Here is an 18,652-nt window from a genome sequence, read left to right on the forward strand (position 1 = left end):
TCGAGGGGGCACAGGGGTGGATTTCTGATCTCCGGCACGAGGGGCGGAGAGGAGCCCAGGCGCGGCGGGGAAGGGGCGCACGCCGGGACGCCCAGCTCCACCCCCGGGGCTCTGCAGCAGGGGCTCCAGCAGCGCGTTAAGTGCACCCGCACGCATCCACGATCATATCGGGGATGTCGGTTTTGACGATATTGCTGTCGCGGTCGTAGTAAAGCAGCGAGAGCGGACGGCGCTGCGTCGGGACGCAGCAAGAATCCGCGGCGGCGTCGGCGTTGTTGGCTTTGATGAGGTTGAGGACGGCGGTGTGGAAGGACGCGGCCACCCCGGGGACGGCGGCCACGTGCGGGGGGCAGAGCCCGGCGCAGTAATTCATGTGGTAGCCCTCGGGCTGGATGATCCAATCCTCCCAGCCGATCTCCTTGAAGTCCACGAAGAACTCCTTGCGGCAACACGTCCGCGTGCTCCCGCTGCAATCGATGCCGCGGCGACGGCGGCTGTTGGGGGTCCCGATCCGGGCGCGGACGGCCACGAAGGGCCGATGGTTGTCCGCATAGGCGGGCAGGGGGGGTCGCGAAGCGTTCAGCTCCACCGTCAGCCGCTCCGTGCCGCGGCTCAGGGCGCTCCGCAGCGCGTCGCTCACATCCAGCGCTTTCCAACCCTCGCCGCGCACCTCCAGCACCGCCTCGCTCAGCGCCGTGCCGTTCCGCGCCGCGTCCCCGTGCAGCAGCCTTACGGATACGGGCTGCGAGCCGCCGGGACCCGGGGAGGCCCAGAAGAGGTGAAGTCGTGCCTGTAGGACCTCCGAGTTTCCGCGGAGCTCCTGAGAGAAACGGAAGAGCAGGCGGGAGCTGCGCGGCGTGGAAGGACCTGCAAAGGAACCGTGGGGATATTGGGGGGAGGGGGTGCGGGGGGGGAGCCCCAGGGCGGCGCCGCTGGGACGTGGGCTGGCACGCAGGGCGGTGAGGGATGGACGCTCCGTCTCTGCAGCCCCGCTGTCCCCCCGTTACAGAGCCGCAGAGGGTTTGGGGGAGGTCGTGAATCGCCCCTGGGCCCCCCCGTGCAGCACCGCTCCCAGCAGATGCGCCCCCCCGCTCCGCCCCATCCCCACCTCCAGGAGCGCAGTGCGTGGCGATGCGTCGCTTCCAGAGACCTCGGAGGACGCACCGAGCCGCGCGAAACGCGCGGGGCTGAATGGGGAGAGCTGCCCCACAGCTCGGCCGGCACAGGGCAGCGCGGGGGGGGTCACCGAGCGAGGGGGGCGGCGGCTCTTCTGCTCCCCTGCCTCGGCCCTGGGGGATGCGGGGAGCTCGGGGCACAGCCGTAAGGACGCCGAACGCCACGCGGGGTTTCTCTGCTCCTGGAAGCGCAGCACTTTGGGGGAGGAACGAGGGCGCCGCTCCGGGGCGCTGTGCCACCCCCCGGGGAAACGGGGGGCTCGGACGCCACGGACCCCAGCCGGGATGGGGCGCGGGGGGCCACAAATGGGCCACGTCCATGCGGTGCGACCCACCCCCCTCCCGCAGGGATCCGTCCGCCGCAGGGACCCCCGGCTGCACACCCGCAACCACGCCGACCTCCTCCCCCCAACCGCGGGGATCTCCCCATACAGGGACCCCCACCCACCCCCCCCCTCCCCCCCCGTCCGTCACCCACCCGCCTCGGCGAAGCTCAGCACCTCGTAGTTCTGCTCTGCGGCGTTGGGGGGCCGGGGGGGGGCAGCGCCGCGGTTGAGCCGCGGTTGCACCCGGCGCAAAGCACCGAGCAGCGCCGCCCTGGCTGGGGGGCGGGGGGCGCGGGGCCGCTCGGGTAAATGCAGCCTGGACAGGATGCCGTGCTGGGCCGCGGCCAGGAGCAGCCTGCGCTGTGCTGGGGGGGTCAGCGCCCCGGGGCACCGCGGGGCTCCGTGCGGTGATGCCACCCGTAGGAGGATGAGGAGGAGGAAGGGCAGAAGCGCTGCCATCGCCGCTATGAGAGCCGGATGAAGTGAGGCTGCCGTGGGGCGGTAGAGCTGTCCTGACCACAAATATTGGCTGATCCCGGCCTGATAACGGAGGTGGCACCGCACGGCCGGGCTGGGGGTTAAGGTGGAGCGGCGGCCCTGAGCGATAGGGGGGAACGGGGGGGGGGGGAAGCGTGGGAGGGCTGGGGGGAAACCATGGGGGGGGAACCGTGGGGAGGGGGGGAACCATGGGGAGGGGGAACCGTTGGGGGGGGGGGACACCGTGGGGAGGGGGAACCATGGGGGGGGAACCATGGGGAGGGGGAACCATGGGGGGGGGAGCCATGGAGAGGGGGAACCGTTGGGGGGGGGGGACACCGTGGGGAAGGGAAACCATGGGGGGGGGGGAACCATGGGAGGGGGAACCGTGGGGGAGGGGGGACCGTGGGGGCGGGGGGACCGTGAGGGGGGAAACCATGGGGAGGGGGGGGGGGAACCTTTGGGGGGGAACCGTGGGGAGGGAACCGTTGGGGGGGAGATCCTGGGTCACAGAGGAGACCCGAGGAGATGGGGGCCCTCGATGTCCCTGCGGCGCCTCCATGGTGTCCCTGCCGTGTCCCCATGGTGTCCCTAAAATGTCCCCGCAGCGTTCCTACAATGTCCCTATGAGGTCCCCCATGGTGACCCCGTGGTCTCCACATGGTGTCCCTGCAATGTCCCCATGATGTCCCTATAGAGTCCCCATGACAACCCTATGATGTCCCCACGATGTCCCCACGATGTCCCCACGATGTCCCCATAGTGTCCCCCATAGTACCCCCACAGTGCCCCCATGGTTTCCCCATGGTGCCCCTGTGATGACCCCATAATGACCCCACGATGTCCCCACGATGTCTCCACAATGTCCCCATGACATCCCCATGACATCCCCATGATGTCCCCATAGTGTCCCCATAGAGTCCCCATAGTGTCCCCACGAAGTCCCCATAGTGTCCCCATAGTGTCCCCACGATGTCCCCACGATGTCCCCATAGTGTCCCCACGATGTCCCCATGATATCCCCATGATGTCCCCATGATGTCCCCACGATATCCCCATAGTGTCCCCATAGTGTCCCCATAGTGTCCCCATAGTGTCCCCACGATGTCCCCACGCTACACACTCCCTCTCACACCACGTGACCCCAGCAGCGGTAGCCCCGCCCCCTCTGGGCGTGGCGCGTGTGGGCGGAGCCACCCGCCCCTCCCCTTTAAGGCGGACCCTGTGATTGGCTCCGCCCTCTGTGCGTTCCCTCTCCTCTCGCGTCCTCCACCCCGCAGGGGGGCGCTACAGCCCACCTTCCCGCGGTTGCCATGCCAACGGCGCACGGCGGCGCGCCGTGATGACGTAACACGCAGAGCGCTGACGCCGCGCAGCTCCGCCGTGGGAGGGGCCCACGCTTCTTTCCTTTTTTTTTTTTTTTTTTCCTCCCCCCCCCCTTTTTTTTTTTTTTCCCTCCCCCTCCCGTTCTTTTCCCCTTTTTCTCCACGCTCCGTTTCCTCCCCTTCCCCCCCTTCTTCCCCCCCCCCCCCTCCTCCTCTACTTTCCGCGCTGGCCCAGGCCCGGCCCATAGAGGTGGTGGCGGCGGCGGCGGCCGCGGCCCAGCGGCGTGGGGCCCGGCCCGGTGAGTGCAGGGGATCCGGTAGGGGCTCTGGGTTCGGGGGGGGTTTGGAGGCTTCACCCTCCGCTCCCAGCGCTGTCCTCGAGGCTCTCGGCCGCACGGGGGGCGGCGGGGCCCAGTGGGAGGGAGGGGAAATGGGGGGGGTGGGGGGTCTCGTTGTGAACGCTGTGAGCCCCCCCCAAAAAAAACCCGACCCCAAGGCCTTGGGCTCCGTGGAGCAACAGGAGGGGGGTGGGGGAGGCCCCGAGGGCGCCGTGGGGGCGGTGCAGGCGGAGCTTTGCCTTGGGGCGCAGCGCTGGGGGCTGGGGGGGGGCTGCGTGCTTGGTTTTGTAGCCTTGGTGCTGTGTGCGGGACGGCGCCTCTCCCGTTCTGTGTTTTGGGGGCTGCCTTCCCGTCGTTCTCCTTATTTCCTTTGCAATCAGATCGATGTCGTTCCGTTCCGTGGTGGCGGCAGCCTTTTCTGGTTCCCATCCCCGTTCTTTTCTTGCTTTTTGTTCGGAAGCTGCTCTGTGGTTTTACAGGGCCGCAGTAACGTGGAGCTGCTGTGCGCCTCCCGTGTCTGCCTTGCAGAGGGGCCTCGCTGTGACTTTTATTATCAGCTTTCCATCATTCGGTCCCTGAGTGAGCGGATGTTCTCAGTCAGACCACAGGGAACACGAACTCCTTGATAAAACCTTTCCTTGCCTTTCCTCCCTATGGTCTGTATTCCTGCCGTCTCCTTTTGGCTGACTCCAGTTTATCGGTGCTGCTCAGGGGTTGCTGTGAGATCCGCCTGCTTCGTTCTGCCCCGACTCGGGCTGTGTTTGCAGCCTGTGGGTGAGCCCTGCTGCCCTGTGCTATGTGAGATCTGCCTGCTGTGCTTCCACGCAGCATCGCCGTGCCCCGAACCAGATTTTATTTCAGGGCAACAAAGTGATTCCTGGTCCTGGAAGCTGACGTGCAGCGGCGAAGCACCCAGTTCATTGCGCCTGCATGGTCTGTGTGACCTGTTGCTTGTGGGTGACTGAACACAGATCACCTCACATCCACCAGCTTTTCTCCTGAGTGCTGGAAAATAAGCTCAGCTGCTTCTGCCCCGCCTGTTCTTTGAGTGCTTCTTGGTGTTTTGGGGGGCTTCAAGCGTTGGAAAAAGATGTCTGGAAAAACAAGATGCATTTCTGGTGGTGAGGTGTGTTTTAGTAGTGGGGATGGTAAGGGAATGAGCTGCATGGTCACAGATATTGAACGGGCTGCTGGGCTGCAGGGCTTCCAGCTCTGTAGGTCAGGCTTTGTTTTCCTTAGAGCTCGCTGTAGCAGAAGGGAACCCTGAGTTTATTACAGCTTGTGCTGCTCTTACAGCCGTGTAAAGCGATCCACAGCTGAAGAGGATTCAGATGCAGCGGTGAGCTGGAAATGTAATGCAGGCGTTAATCCTGCACGTGTTGCTGGGTGGGCGCAGTTTGCTGCCTGTATGGAGCAAAGTCACAGTGCAAAAAGGTGGAAGAAACCCAAAGGATCGGGAAAGAAAGGTGCTGGTAAAGGGGGCTGAGCTGCCTGGGGAGCTGCGTGGCCAAGCGTGGTGTCTGCCTGTCCCAATGAAGGGCAGGCTGAGGAGTTGTGTCCTCCTGATGGTAGGAAAAGGGGGGAAGCCCTTTAGCAAAGCATTAACTGCTGCTTGAAGACCCAGGGGCAGCTCTGCAGTGCCGTGGCTGCCAGCTGTGCTTGGGACTGGTGCTCTGTAACATCTTCATCAGTGGCATCGATGGCGGAATCGAGTGCAGCCTCAGCAACTTGCTGATGACACCCAGCTGAACAGCTGGAAGGAAGGGATGGCGTTCAGAGGGACCTCGAGGGGCTGGGAAGGTGGGCAGGGTGAAGCTGATGAGGTTCAGCACGGCCAAGGGCAGAGTTTGGCACTTGGGCCGGAGGAATGGCAGGCATCCATAGAGATGGAAGGAGATCCTTGAGAGCAGCCCTGCACAGAAGGACCTGGGGGTCCCGAGGGATGAGAAGCTGAACGTGAGCCAGCAGTGTGTGACTGCAGCTCGGAAAGCAAATGGGATCCTGGGCTCCATCAGCACAGGGGTGGCAGCAGGGACAGGGAGGCGATCGTCCCCCTCTGCTCTGCTCTTGTGAGGCCCCATCTGCAGCACTGCGTCCAGGGCTGGAGCCCCCAGGACAGGAAAGGCAGGGAGCTGTTGGAGAGGGTCCAGAGGAGCTGGAGATGAGCAGGGGCTGCAGCACCTCCCTGCAAAGCCAGGCTGAGGGAGCTGGGCTCATTCAGCATGGAGAAGAGAAGCTGGGAGTGAGCTGAGTGCAGCCTGCAGTGCCTGAAGGGAGCCTGCAGCCAGGAGGGGAGGCAGCTCTGTGCAAGGGGAGATGGCAGCAGGATGAGGGGAAATGGTTGGAAGTTGAGGGAGGGCAGATGGAGGTTGGATGTCAGGGAAGTTGTGTGCTGTGAGAGCGGTGAGGGGCTGAACAGCTGCCCAGAGAGGCTGCGATGCCCCGTCCATCCCTGGAGGTGTTGGAGGCTGGATGGGGCCCTGGGCAGCCTGGGCTGCTGTGAAACGTGGAGGTTGGTGGCCCTGCATGGCACAGGGGGGTTGGAGCTCCGTGATCCTGGAGCTCCCTTCCAACCCAGCTGTGCTGTGACTCTGAAGACTGGCTGCTCTTCCCAAGGACGCGCTGCAGAGGAGAGCAGGGAGCTCACAGGGTCTCAGCTGCCTGTCAGCAGGCAGCCCAACAACACCCCTCTTCTCAGAGCACGGCTGCTCCGTTTGGTTTCCATCCCAGGTGTTGCTGGGGGTCTCACCTGCCTCCTGCCTCACCCTGCTCTCCATCTCTCCCAGATCCAGGCCGGCTTCCCCATGGCTGCTTCATGCAGTTCTGATTCCTTACTCTCCCTTCTTTATTTCCATGCTGTTTACTGTTGTGGCTCCCTGAGGCTGACAGGCGTCAGTTCTGCGTCCTCCTTGGGTTCGTGCTGGAAATTCCCCATCAGATCATCCCAAGGACGCCTGCAGTTCATACTTTTTCCTGACGGGATCCCGTAGCTCGCAGGTGGCTTGCTGACTTGTTTTTTCTTCACACTGCCCCTCTCCCTTCCCCAGGAATGGGACGTGGAAGCTGTTGGCCCTCAGTGACCAGGTGCTGCTCAGTGGTTCCTGAGGCTCAGCTGGAGCTGCCTGCGCAGCACGAGCCAAAATCCGGGGTGGTTTGACAACATCACGCTGTGGTTTGCAGCACCGTCGTCCTCTTTGGCGAGCCTCCGTGGCCTCGTTTGCTCAGGCCGAGGCTGGGCAGCTGTGTGCTGTGGCTGCACCAGGATCTGCTCCCACCCTGCAGTGCTGAGCTGCGGGCAGCGGAGCTCTGAGCGCCGGCACTCAGCAGAGGGGGACCAGAGAAACCATTTCCCTCGGGTTCCTCGTGGCACCTCGCTGTTCGCCGCCGTTCCGGGCTGGGAGGAGCGGTTGCTCGTGGCCCAGCTGTCGTGGCAGCTTGAGAGCTCAGGGTTTGTGGGGCTTCTTCCTCCTGGCGATGGAATGCGAATGCATCGCCCTCCATCCTCCATCTTTTCTCGTGCTGCCTCTGATCCCTGCTGAGCCCTGGAGGGCGGCGCGGCCCCTTGGTGGGGCTCAGCGGTGGGAGCCCAGCCTGGCTGCCAGCAGCAGGAGGAGGAGGAAGGGCTGCGCTGATGTCAGCGCTGGGATTCCCTCGCACGCTGCTGTCAATGGGGCTCAAACGGATTTATGGCTTTCTATAGAGCCCGCTCTCATTATGCATTGGGAGCACAAGCTGTCTTTGTGTACTGCAGACTGAGTCACGGCTGCCTCCCAGTAAATTTCGGTGATGATCATTGAGTGTGGGCAGATGCAGCCTACTCCTCTGCCAGCTCTCATATATATATATATATATACGTATTTTTTAATGAAGTTACAAAATCCTCGCACTGCTTTGACATCCTGTTCTTTAAGAAAGAAATGGCTTGGCAGCCGAGTTGAGACACAGAGCCACTGGGAGACATTGGTGCATCTGGGTGACCCCTGTGTGGAGCTCTGGGCTCCTGCTTAGGAACTGAGCTCCTGCCCTGTCTGCTCCCCCGTGGCCAAACCGAAACGAGGGGCCGCTTCAGAGCTGCTCCTGCTGTCGTGGTTTCCCATCAGGAGAGGAAGGGGAGAGGGGTGAGGGTGGGAAGGGTGCAGGGGCTGCATTTGCTCAGCCCTCAGAGCTGCTGAACTCCCACCTGCCCCAAAGCTGAGGCTCTGCCCTCCTCCTCCTCCCCCATCAGGTTCAACCCAGCGCTGGGATTTTGGTGGGATTTTGGCCTTGCTCACGCAGGGACCTCAGCGCCTTTCCATTTTCTTCCTTTGCACCTTTCTTTCCCCTTTGCTTTCAATTTATTTTGGGGTATTTTGGAGCCAAAGCGCTCTCAGAAAGCTGCTCTGCCTGCGGGCTCAATAGGTTCCAAGCGAGCTGTGTGTGCGCTGCCTTTCCTTATGGAAGCCTGCTGCTCTCTGCCCGGCAGCTTCCTGCTTCAGAAACGCTTGGGAAGCCAATGTCACGGGGAGGCAGGGAGAGATGGGTGTCGTTTGGGTGTTATTTTTGAAGCGAGGAGGGGAGCAGCCATCTGTCCAAGTGGGTTCTGCTGCACCAAGCGATGCGGGGCCGCTTTGCTCCTGGTGGGAAATGGCGGCGGGGTCCGCAGGGGGAAAACCTGGCCGCCATCGAGGCCTCGGCGACGTTTCTCAGTCGCTCTCAGTCTCTTCGTGGTCACCACGCAGAGCCGAGCATCGCGCTGGGGCTGGGGGAGGTTTCGTGTCGGCACACAGGTTTGCAGTGCGCGTTTATCGGCGCGGAGCAGCGGGGTCTGGAGACGAGGGGCGCTTTGGGCTTTGCGCTGTCGGCCTGCAGGTGGCAGGTCGCTGTTTGCAGCGCACGGCACGGCTGGAGGTGGCACTGATGGCAGAGCAGAAGTTTCTGCACACGAGGCAGCACAACTCGGGGAGAGCAGCGCCGTGCAGCCCTGCCCTGCCCAGCAGTGAAGCCGAGCCTCGCAGCCGAGCGGAGCTGGATGCCACCCAGCGCCCTGGCCGCGCTCCCGCCCTGCCCTGCTGCAGGCTGTGCAGCCTGGAGGATTTCCCCTTTCTTGCAGGGCTCTCCTCCAGCAGGGGCAGCCCTGGCTGCTGCCGTAACGCCCGGCGTGGGGGATCCCTAATTGGAAAGGCCGGCGACCCGACGCCTTGCTGCCACCTCTCTGCTTCCCTCCCTCTGCTCCTCTGGCAGCAGCGGCACGTATTCTATTTTTAAGCAGTGCTGCGCTCTGTATTGCGGCATTTTTCTCTTCCTGAATTATTTATCAGTGTTTGGAGCTGAATGGGAGCTCGTTCCGTTCCTCATCGCTGCCCACGTGTCTGTCCTGAGCCGCTGGCAGATCTGCTGCATGTCAGCCGTGGAGGGGCCACGGGGGCACGGCTGCAGGCAGCGCACATCAGTGAGTTGGGAGCTGGGGGACAGGGCAGGGCCTGTTGCCAGGGCTGTGCGTCCTCAGCCGAGCCAGATCTGAACGGAAAATCCCTGGCAATTAAATCTGATGGTGCTCTCTTGTATTCTTCCTGTGGGCAGCGGCTCCTGGATCTCAGATCCCGTTTCTTGGGGGCTCATCATTCCTGTCTGGTAGCAGAGCCCACTCAGAATCCCTGCTCTCGGCTGCCGTCCCCATCAGTGCGGGGCTGAGGTGACTCCTGATGCTGGGCTGCTCCGCAGTCACTTCTCCTCTCCTCTGCCTCTTGCTCCCTTATCGTGGCCTCCTCAGACCTGCTAACAGAGCTGTGCTGGCTGCAGGACTTCCATGTCTCTCCCAGCCCTGCTGAGGAATCTCCTTTTCCTATGAGCTCCTGTTGGAAGGACCGGAGCTTGGGTCCATCCTGCTGCCTCCCCAGGAGCTGCTCTGCTGCTGTCCTCAGAGCTGTTGTCCTGCCATGCGCACAGCTTTCCTTCACCCCTGCACAGGGGCAGAAGAGCGCCGTGAGCTGATGTGCAATGAGGACTCTGGTCCAGGCTCTCCTGCGTGACTTTTCTCTTCCCTTTTTTAAGGGCAGGGGCGCCTTCCTGCTCTGTTCACTGCTCTCAGCACAGGGCGCAGTGCTGCTCCTGCTGGGCATCTGGCGCACGGGGAATCCCTGTGCTGGGCTGACGCAGACGTCGGTGCTGCAGTCTGTGCCGGGTCAGCGCCACCAGGCTGAGGCTTTTCCCTTCTGCTGGAACGTGCCCACAGATTTCTTGCCACAGAAACCCGTCAGGGTGAAGCGCAGCGCGGTCTGAACGCGTGGCTGCGTAACCACACGCATTCCCTGAGCAGGGGAGGCCCAGGTGTGCGAGGCAGTGAGCTGCGGCTCTCACCCAGCTGCGGCCACTTGGGCTTCGGTGGGGCTGACGCCCTGCTCCTCCCAGCCGGGTCTGCTGCCTCCCTGCCTAAAGAGAAAGATGCATCCGAGGACAAAGGTGCAGCTTAGGAAATCTTCTCCCGCTCTGTTTCCCGGGGGCAGAGCGCTGCTGCCTGGCGGTGAGCGGCTCTGTGGCTGCTGCAGGAAGCCCACGAGGAGCAGCTGTGCTGCGTGGGCTCGCGGGGCTCCGTGCTCTGAGCTCCGTCCTGCTCAGCCCTCAGCCTGGAGTCTTCCTGCCGGAGGTCGGCTCCGCAGGGCGAAGCTGCAACGCGGTTCAGAACTTCTCCAGGCTCATCTGCATTTCTTGCTTCCTGTCCGCATTGCCTGGCAGAGAAACCATTAAAGAACGTGAGCCCTTGGGAGCATCGATGGCTCCTCATGAGCAGTGAGGAAGGCAGCCCATAACCCACCTCCAAAGCCTGCTGCCTGCCATTGCGTCCTGCCTGCCTGGTGCTGCTCAGGAAGGTGCTGTGTCTTTGAGCCTTCCCAGTGCTCAGGAAGGTGCTGTGTCTTTAGAGCCTTCCCAGTGCTCAGGAAGGTGCTGTGTCTTTAAGCCTTCCCAGTGCTCAGGAAGATGCTGTGTCTTTAAGCCTTCCCAGTGCTCAGGAAGATGCTGTGTCTTTAAGCCTTCCCAGTGCTCAGGAAGGTGCTGTGTCTTTAAGCCTTCCCAGTGCTCAGGAAGATGCTGTGTCTTTAAGCCTTCCCAGTGCTCAGGAAGGTGCTGTGTCTTTAAGCCTTCTCGGGGCTCTGCGGAGGCGGTTCCTCCGAAGTGTTTGAATGAGAGCAGGAGGGGGTGTGCATGTGGCCATTGGCAGAGCTCTGTGCATCCCTCCCCACGGTTGGGCTCCGCTCTGCCTCGGAGCCGCACGGCGCAGCGCTGCGATCGTTGGGGGGGAAGCAGGTTGGGGGCTTGCGGGGAGCAGAGCGATCCTGGCGGGTTCCTACCGAGCCAGCTGAGGCAATGGAGGCTGCGTGGGGATTGGAGGACAGGTGACGGGGGGGAGCGCGGCGCCGCAGGGTGAGCTCCGTGATAGAGCTGAGCCGGCCGATGCCTGGGGCTCGAGCAGCGGTGACCCGAGGCTTCTCTTTGCTTCTCTTCTCACCGCCGCCGTGCAAAACCCAGCGCGGCACGGCGGGCGGCGCAGGGATGGGGAGCTGACGTCGCTCACGTCGGTAAGTGCTGCCCTGCCGCCTCGTCGCGCGGCGCCGCGATGCTCCGCAGCTCTGATGCCGTTCGGGACGCGGTGCCGGAACTCAGCTTTCTTTTGGCGGGGCTGAGATGCAGCGGCAGGAGCGGGGGAATCCCTGAGTGCCGCTGTGCTGAGTAGCGAGGAGATCCCCTCGCGGCTCTCCCAGCCTGAGCTGGGCTTTGTGCGGCTCGTTCTGGGCTCTTCCTTTTCCTTTGGCAGAGGCAAAGCGCTCCGTGCTGCTGCGCTTTCAGCGCTGTGCTGCTTGGAAGCCGGGTAGTTGGTCAAAGAACGCGGCTGCTTGTTGGCTGGCCGTAGGAAATAGCGAGTTTGCTTTACTGGGTTTGATGTTCTGCAGGGCTGCTTGTGCTGTATTCGTCCCCCTGTGTTCATAATGCCCCCGTCCTGTGTTTAAAAGCTCGCTGCAAACTGGGTTTGCTTTCAGCAGAACGGGGAGTTTGGATTCCCTCTGCCTCCTCCTCACACCGGTGCTGAAGGAGCATTCCTCCATCTGACTGTCAGTGCCAGGAGCTGCTCCTAGGGCCGGTGTCTCAGCCACCTGCAGCACTGCAGGGTGTTTATGTGGGAGCATCAGACCTGCTGCCCTTCCCCTCACCTCCTCACAGTTCTCTTAGAACAGAAACCAGCACCCGTGTGGGCAGCAGCCCTCGAGGTCCTCCTGCTGCAGGTAAGCAGGAACGGCTCACTGCCCATCACACTCTCACCGTGCAGTGCCACCGTGCAGAGCCACCGTGCAGAGCCACCGTGCTGTGCCACCATGCAGTGCCACCGTGCAGTGCCACCGTGCAGTGCCACCGTGCAGTGCCGCCATGCTGTGCCACCGTGCTGTGCCACCCCGTGTTTGCAGCTGGTTTGGTGGTGAGCTGGGCCGGGGAATCCATGCTCCCAGCCAACTTTCAGTGCTGCTGCTTCTTGGCACAGCGCTGGAGGAGCGTGCAGCACGAGGGAAGTTGACACGAGTCCCATTCCGTGCTGTCCTGTCGCATCTGACACTGCAGGAAGGAGGTGGAGGATTCCGTGCTGGCTTTTCAGGAAACCCCCGTGGTGGACGGCCCTCCTTCCCTGTTGCTGGGAAACTGCTCTGACGTCACGGAGCGCTGCCCTGCTCCTGGGCGAGTGCAGGAACGGCTCTGACAGGAGAGGGGAGCTCCGGCTGTCCCACATTTCTCTTTCTCACCTCAGAGGGTTTGCACTGTAAAAATTCACAGCGCTGCCTTCTGTGCTCCTCTCACTTGAGCTGCCGCCTGGTTTTGTCTCCCCTGATTTTATCGCCGAGGGCTGAGAGGTTCTTGTGTGGCTTCACAAGAACCTTTGTGTGCAGGGTTTTGCATTTGGGCCGGAAGAACCCCAGGCACCTGTAGAGGCTGGGAGGAGTGGGCCTGGAGAGCAGCTCGGCAGAGAAGGACCTGGGGGTCCTGATGGACGAGAGACTGAACATGAGGCAGCAGTGCACAGCTCGAAAGGCAAATGGGATCCTGGGCTCCATCAGGAGAGGGGTGGCCAGCAGGGACAGGGAGGTGATCGTCCCTCTCTACTCGGCTCTTGTGAGGCCCCATCTGGAGTCCTGTGTCCAGGTGTGGAGCCCTCAGTACAAGAAAGACAGAGAGATTTTGGAGAGGGTCCAGAGGAGGGCGACTAAGATGATGAGGGGGCTGGAGCAGCTCCCCTATGAGGACAGGCTGAGGGAGTTGGGCTTGTTCAGCCTGGAGAAGAGAAGGCTGCGGGGTGACCTCATGGCAGCCTATCAATACCTGAAGGGAACCTACAGCCAGGAGGGGAGTAAACTCTTCCAAAGGGCTGACAACAGCAGGACGAGGGGAAATGGATCCAAGTTGAAGGAGGGAAGATTGAGGTTGGATGTTAGGGGGAAGTTCTTTACTAGGAGAGTGGTTGGGCCCTGGAACGGGCTGCCCAGGGAGGTTGTGGATGCCCCGTCCTTGGACGTGTTCAAGGCCAGGTTGGACGGGGTCCTGGGCAACCTGATCTGAATGTGGATGTTTGGTGGCCCTGCCAGGCTGGGGGGTTGGAACTCCATGATCCTTGGGGTCCCTTCCAACCCGGGTGATTCTGTGATTCTGTGATTCTGTGATTCTGTGATTCACTGCAGCTCCCGAAATAAAGTGAGAGCAGCAGGGCTGCAGGTGGCAGCTGCTGTGCGCCTCGCAGCGCCTAAAGCCACTTCCTGCAGCGAGATCCAAAATTCCCTCTTTGCAGCCCCCGCCCCCCGTCGAGGTGTTGGTGCAGCCGGTTCCTTTCTTCCATCCGAATTTTGGGAGGTCTGCAGGGCGCCTCGCAGTGCAGGAGGCCCCGGCTCTCCTTTCTCACACCAGTGGCTGCCGTTGCTGCACGCCCTGCATCCCAGCTCGTGTCAGGTGTTTTATGCCCTCTTTCCACCTAAAGTCAAAACTTTGCATCATACCTTCACCTCTTCAGTGTAACGTGGGGGTGGGGATTAAGGTTGGAAGCAGTGACTCAGTGCTGGGTTTGCGCACCCGTAGCCTCCGTGCTTTGGGCTTCGTTTGCTTTATAGGAACTGCCAGGGAGCGAGGAGCGAATCCTTCCTGCAGCCGATGGGAAAAAGCAGAGGGGAGCAGAACGTTGTGGAGCAGCTCCTGCATGGGCTGAGGCCACTGTGCGAGCATCCCTCATGGAGCTGCGGGGCTTTGCACAGCGCGTGTGCTCTGCCAGCTCCGGGCAGGGAGTGGATTCCTCCAGCTGGAGACCAGGGGAGGTGTTGGTGTGTGGGGCTGTGTGAGTGTGAGTGTGTGTGTGTGTTTGTGCAGGGCTCTGTGTGTGTGTGTGCAGGGCTCTGTGTGTGTGCAGGGCTCTGTGTGTGCAGGGCTGTGTGTGTGCAGGGCTGTGTGTGTGTGTGTGCAGGGCTGTGTGTGTGCAGGGCTCTGTGTGTGTGCAGGGCTGTGTGTGTGCAGGGCTGTGTGTGTGCAGGGCTGTGTGTGTGCAGGGCTGTGTGTGTGTGCAGGGCTGTGTGTGTGTGCAGGGCTCTGTGTGTGTGTGCAGGGCTCTGTGTGTGTGCAGGGCTCTGTGTGTGTGTGCAGGGCTCTGTGTGTGTGTGCAGGGCTCTGTGTGTGCAGGGCTGTGCGTGTGTATGCAGGGCTGTGTGTGTGTGTGTGTGCAGGGCTCTGTGTGTGCAGGGCTCTGTGTGTGCAGGGCTCTGTGCTCGCCTTCAGGCTGAGGCCTCAGGGGCAGCACTGGTGCTGGGGACCCTGAATTGAGCTTTGTGCTGCCCAGAACAGATGGGGAGCGGCTTGTGGAGCCTGTGCGGGGCCTCTCTCAGCAGTTCCCTCCGAACATCTCTCAGGATTTACCTCAGGAGCTGCACGGCTGCTGTTTGTCCTACAACCAAACCTCCTTTTTGCAGCCCCTTGTGTACCTGGGAAACGTACTGCAGCACCTCGAAACTGCACCGGCGGCCGTGCCGTGGGGAAAGCAGAGGGCAGAGGGCAGAGGGCTCCCTGCAGCCCCTCGGGATGACAGGAGCTCTGGGGCCGGGACCTTGGGCACCCGCCGCTTCTCACCTCCCCGTCCCTCCGCGGCGCCGCCGGTACCCGGCTCTCCCGGTTGCTCCTGGCGACAGAGCCGGTTGCCATGGAGCTCTGGCTCCGATTGGCTGAGCCGCGAGCCAATCAGCGCGCAGCTGGGAGAGCATCGCTCCTCGTGCGGGAGGTTCCTGCTCGCTGCTGCCGACCGCAGGGCCGCGCACGGGGGGCGAGGCGAAATCGTTGTGCTCCAGAAGGGGGCCGCGGTTTTCCCGCTTCCCTCTCCCAGGCTGGGTTGTTGGCTCCCGTCCTCCCTCGGGCCCGCCGGCTTTCCTTGCCCAGCTCCCAGTGCTGGCACTCGGCTCTGGCTGCCCGTCACCAACGTGGTGTGGTGGGACTGTCCTGCCCACAAGTGATTCACTGCCTTGGGATGTTTATTTCTGAGTCTTCCAAGCACTGTAACTCTGTTTAGCAAGAGATCGGACCCAGTCTGGCTTTAAGCAAGCCTACTTTGTGTTTTCGAACCAGACTGAGGCTGGAAAGAGGCCTGAGGCTTTGTTGGGTTCCTCCTTGTCAGTGGGGTGCTGCTGCCTTCTGCAGCGTGGGACTCAGTGTTCCGTGAAGGCAGCACAGCGCTGTGACTCGGGCAAGTCTGTCTGCTCTGCCCTATTGAATGCTTCATGGAGAGCTCAGGAAGCAGAAAAAAGAATAACCTATGGAAGAGGCTGAGGGGGACGTGAGTCAAGAGATGTCTCTGAAGCAGACTGAAGTGCGAACGCGCGGGCTGCGGGTTGGTCTGTGCCCTTTTTGGAGGAAGCTGAGGACGGAGTTGCCCTTCGCCCAGCCCTCAGCAGCACTCGGTGCTCGCTGCCCCCCTCCGCCCCCGATCGCTCAGCTCAGCTCTCCCACCTCCAGCAGCTCTGCTGGGCGATTGCTCTGCCCCAGATTCGCTTGCTTCCCCGGTGCTGCATCTACGTCATCTCCCGTCTCCTCCCTGGCAGCGCGGCTCAGCGCCGCCCACCCCGAGTCCTCTGAACTTCCCCTCTCCACAAGCTGCTGTCTGTCGCTGCGGCTCCCGGCTGCCACCCCCTCGTGCGACCTACGCCTGTCCTGAGGGAGCGGCGCTGATTCATTCATACGGAAGGGAAAGCTCCGCGCTGGCAGTGCGCGGCAGCTCTCTTTGGAGCTTTGCATGCGAGGAAACGGCTGCGGCCGGGGGCAGGAAGTGCAGCGGGAGGAGCAGCGCACAAATGGCTGCTGAGCGGCGCTGGGCTCTCGGCCGTGGGGAGGAGAAGCGGTGCTGTTTGCCCCCGTGATGCCAAGGTTGCTTGGCAGTGTGATGAGGAAGGTTCTTCCTCCCTGGGCTGCAAGCGGGGCACGGTGCCACAGCAGCTCAGGGGTGGAACCTCTCTGCTTTGCCTCCTGCAGGGCGACTGCAGGCAGAAATCGCTCCGGGAGCTGCAGGAAAAGCAGAGCGCGATTTGTGTCCGACAGCCCGGCAGGTTAAAAGGGGGTGAGGTTGAACTGGTTGATGAAGACGAGCCAAGGGTTGAGGAATCTTGGTGAGATCAGACACTTTCAGCCATGTTCTGCCAAAGCAATTAATAAAAGAAGTTGATGAACGTCAGCTGCGTCTCCTAACGCTGTTGGAGCTCCTCTGAAACGTGGGCTTCCCCCTCTCCCTTTGCAGTGCTGTCACCAGGCTGTGCCCCAGCGGTGGCTGCACAGATGTGGCTCTCAGGAGCAGAATCCCCTTTGCAGCCCTCCCTCCGCTGCTTTGCCCTCGTTGGAGCTCCAAGAGAGCTGCTGTGGCTGAGCCCAGAGGGCTGACTTTGGTTGAGGCTTGCAGCTGGCCCTGTGTTATGAATGGGAGCCTCACATCCTGCAGGAGCTGCGAGCAGAGCGAGGCCTCCTGCCCTGCCTGCTCCTTTCAGGGCCCTGGGCGGCTGTGTGCTCGCTAATCAGAAGCGTGCAATTAGACCCAACTTCATTAGGAAGCATTATGGTTTCATCTGCGGTGGCTCGGCTCCTGTTTTTTCCATAGTATGGAGCCATAAGCAGCCACAGGGAGGACAGGGGTGTCACTGTTCCCCAGGAGAAACCAGAGCAATCTCTGGGTGCGAGGCCATGTCCTCATTGAAGAGCCTCTGCCTGCCTGCGATCTGGGGAAAGAATGGAGGATTTTGGTTGTTATCGGTGCGTGGCAGAGCCCATCTGCAGCATTGGGTTGCTGTCACCTCCCAAATTCCTCTGTGTGCTCCTCAGCGCTGCCCTGAGGCTCTTCTTGGCATCAGAGGAGCTGCAGGGCCGCATGCCTGCACCAGGAGGAGCTGCGGGGCATCTCTGTGTGCCTCAGGCCTTTGTTCAGCTGTGCCCAAGACTTCAGGGTCCTGGTGAGAATCCTGAACTTGGGGCTGATGGGGGGCAGGGCGCAGGGGTTGTTGTGCACAAAAGGAGCAGCAAGAACTGACAACCGAGGTGTGCAAGAGTTAATGCTTGGAAACTCTCCTTCCTGAGCCTTCTGCCCCTTTTTGGCAGGTGCCCGTCGCTGCGTCGCAGGGCTCTGAAGATGTCCAACAGCAACACGGCGCAGGAGTCCCTGGAAATAATGAAGGAGTCAGAAAAAAAGGTGGTCGAGGAATCCGTGAGCAAAACCAAACACGTATCCAGGTCACCCAGCAAGGAGGAGGCTGAGAAGGACGGGGGGGAGGAGGTCAGCGTGCGTCAGGAGGCGCAGGTGAGCGCGGAGGGGTGGCAGCAGGGCGCACGGAGCTCCTCGTTCTGCCTGAGAAGCGCAGTCTGCTGGAGATCTGCTTCCCAGCGCCGAGCAGCACTGATGCTGCACAGCCACACATCAGACTTTTTGCCTTCTCTTTCCTTTTTTCCTCCAGAGGCGGACGTCGGGCCATGGGCACGCCAGAAAAAGAGCAAAGGTAGGAGATGTTCCGGCATCCCTCTCTTCTTCAGGCTGTTCCTATGGCCGATCCCACCTGGGTTATCATGGGTCTGGTTTCTGTTTCCCATTTGTCACCCAAGTGAGTCGACTCCATCAGGAGAGGGGTGGCCAGCAGGGACAGGGAGGTGATCGTCCCTCTCTACTCGGCTCTTGTGAGGCCCCATCTGGAGTCCTGTGTCCAGGTGTGGAGCCCTCAGTACAAGAAAGACAGAGAGATTTTGGAGAGGGTCCAGAGGAGGGCGACTAAGATGATGAGGGGGCTGGAGCAGCTCCCCTATGAGGACAGGCTGAGGGAGTTGGGCTTGTTCAGCCTGGAGAAGAGAAGGCTGCGGGGTGACCTCATGGCAGCCTATCAATACCTGAAGGGAACCTACAGCCAGGAGGGGAGTCAACTCTTCCAAAGGGCTGACAACAGCAGGACAAGGGGAAATGGATCCAAGTTGAAGGAGGGAAGATTGAGGTTGGATGTTAGGGGGAAGTTCTTTACTAGGAGAGTGGTTGGGCCCTGGAACGGGCTGCCCAGGGAGGTTGTGGATGCCCCGTCCTTGGACGTGTTCAAGGCCAGGTTGGACGGGGTCCTGGGCAACCTGATCTGAATGTGGATGTTTGGTGGCCCTGCTGGGCAGGGGGTTGGAACTCCATGATCCTTGGGGTCCCTTCCAACCCGGGTGATTCTGTGATTCTGTGACTCGCCAGCAGCCCTGAAAGCACAGCTTTTATTTTACACTGAGCGCTGCTGCATTGCCCAAAATCATTGAAGCCATCAGGTCAGGGTGGGCGTCAGCTGGACGACAGCCTGGTGATGAAGAACAGCAACGATTCTCACCTCGTGTCTTAGATAAAATCGCTCTGTCCTTTGGGGGTAGTTTTGACTCTTAGGTGAGGAGGGGAGGGCTGGGGTTGCTGTGGCTGAAGGGGCCAAAGAAGGAGTGAATTGAGGCAGGGAGCTTCCGCGCTTCAACGTTGGTCGGCT

The 18,652-nt window shown here is 61.7% G+C and overlaps 2 protein-coding genes across 2 annotated transcripts in view; one reads left to right on the top strand and one right to left on the bottom strand.

Annotated features, from left to right (window-relative positions):
• LOC125685422 (inhibin beta C chain-like) lies at window positions 1–2,024 on the bottom strand. The gene is made up of 2 exons (XM_048928433.1): window positions 1,654–2,024; window positions 1–867 (listed from the first exon to the last, which is right to left on the bottom strand). Exons 1-2 carry the CDS (start codon window positions 1,958–1,960, stop codon window positions 137–139), a joined length of 1,038 nt encoding a protein of 345 aa, XP_048784390.1. The 5' UTR covers window positions 1,961–2,024; the 3' UTR covers window positions 1–136.
• Window positions 2,025–3,500: 1,476 nt separating this feature from the next.
• Window positions 3,501–18,652, top strand: part of R3HDM2 (R3H domain containing 2) — a 31,677-nt gene continuing 16,525 nt past the window's right edge. Inside the window, 3 exon segments of the mRNA XM_048928402.1 lie at window positions 3,501–3,602; window positions 17,262–17,460; window positions 17,615–17,656. Coding sequence (XP_048784359.1) covers window positions 17,293–17,460; window positions 17,615–17,656 — 210 coding nt within the window. The 5' untranslated portion in view covers window positions 3,501–3,602; window positions 17,262–17,292.

Source organism: Lagopus muta, chromosome 28 (genome assembly GCF_023343835.1).
Source record: "Lagopus muta isolate bLagMut1 chromosome 28, bLagMut1 primary, whole genome shotgun sequence".
Taxonomy (NCBI): domain Eukaryota; kingdom Metazoa; phylum Chordata; class Aves; order Galliformes; family Phasianidae; genus Lagopus; species Lagopus muta.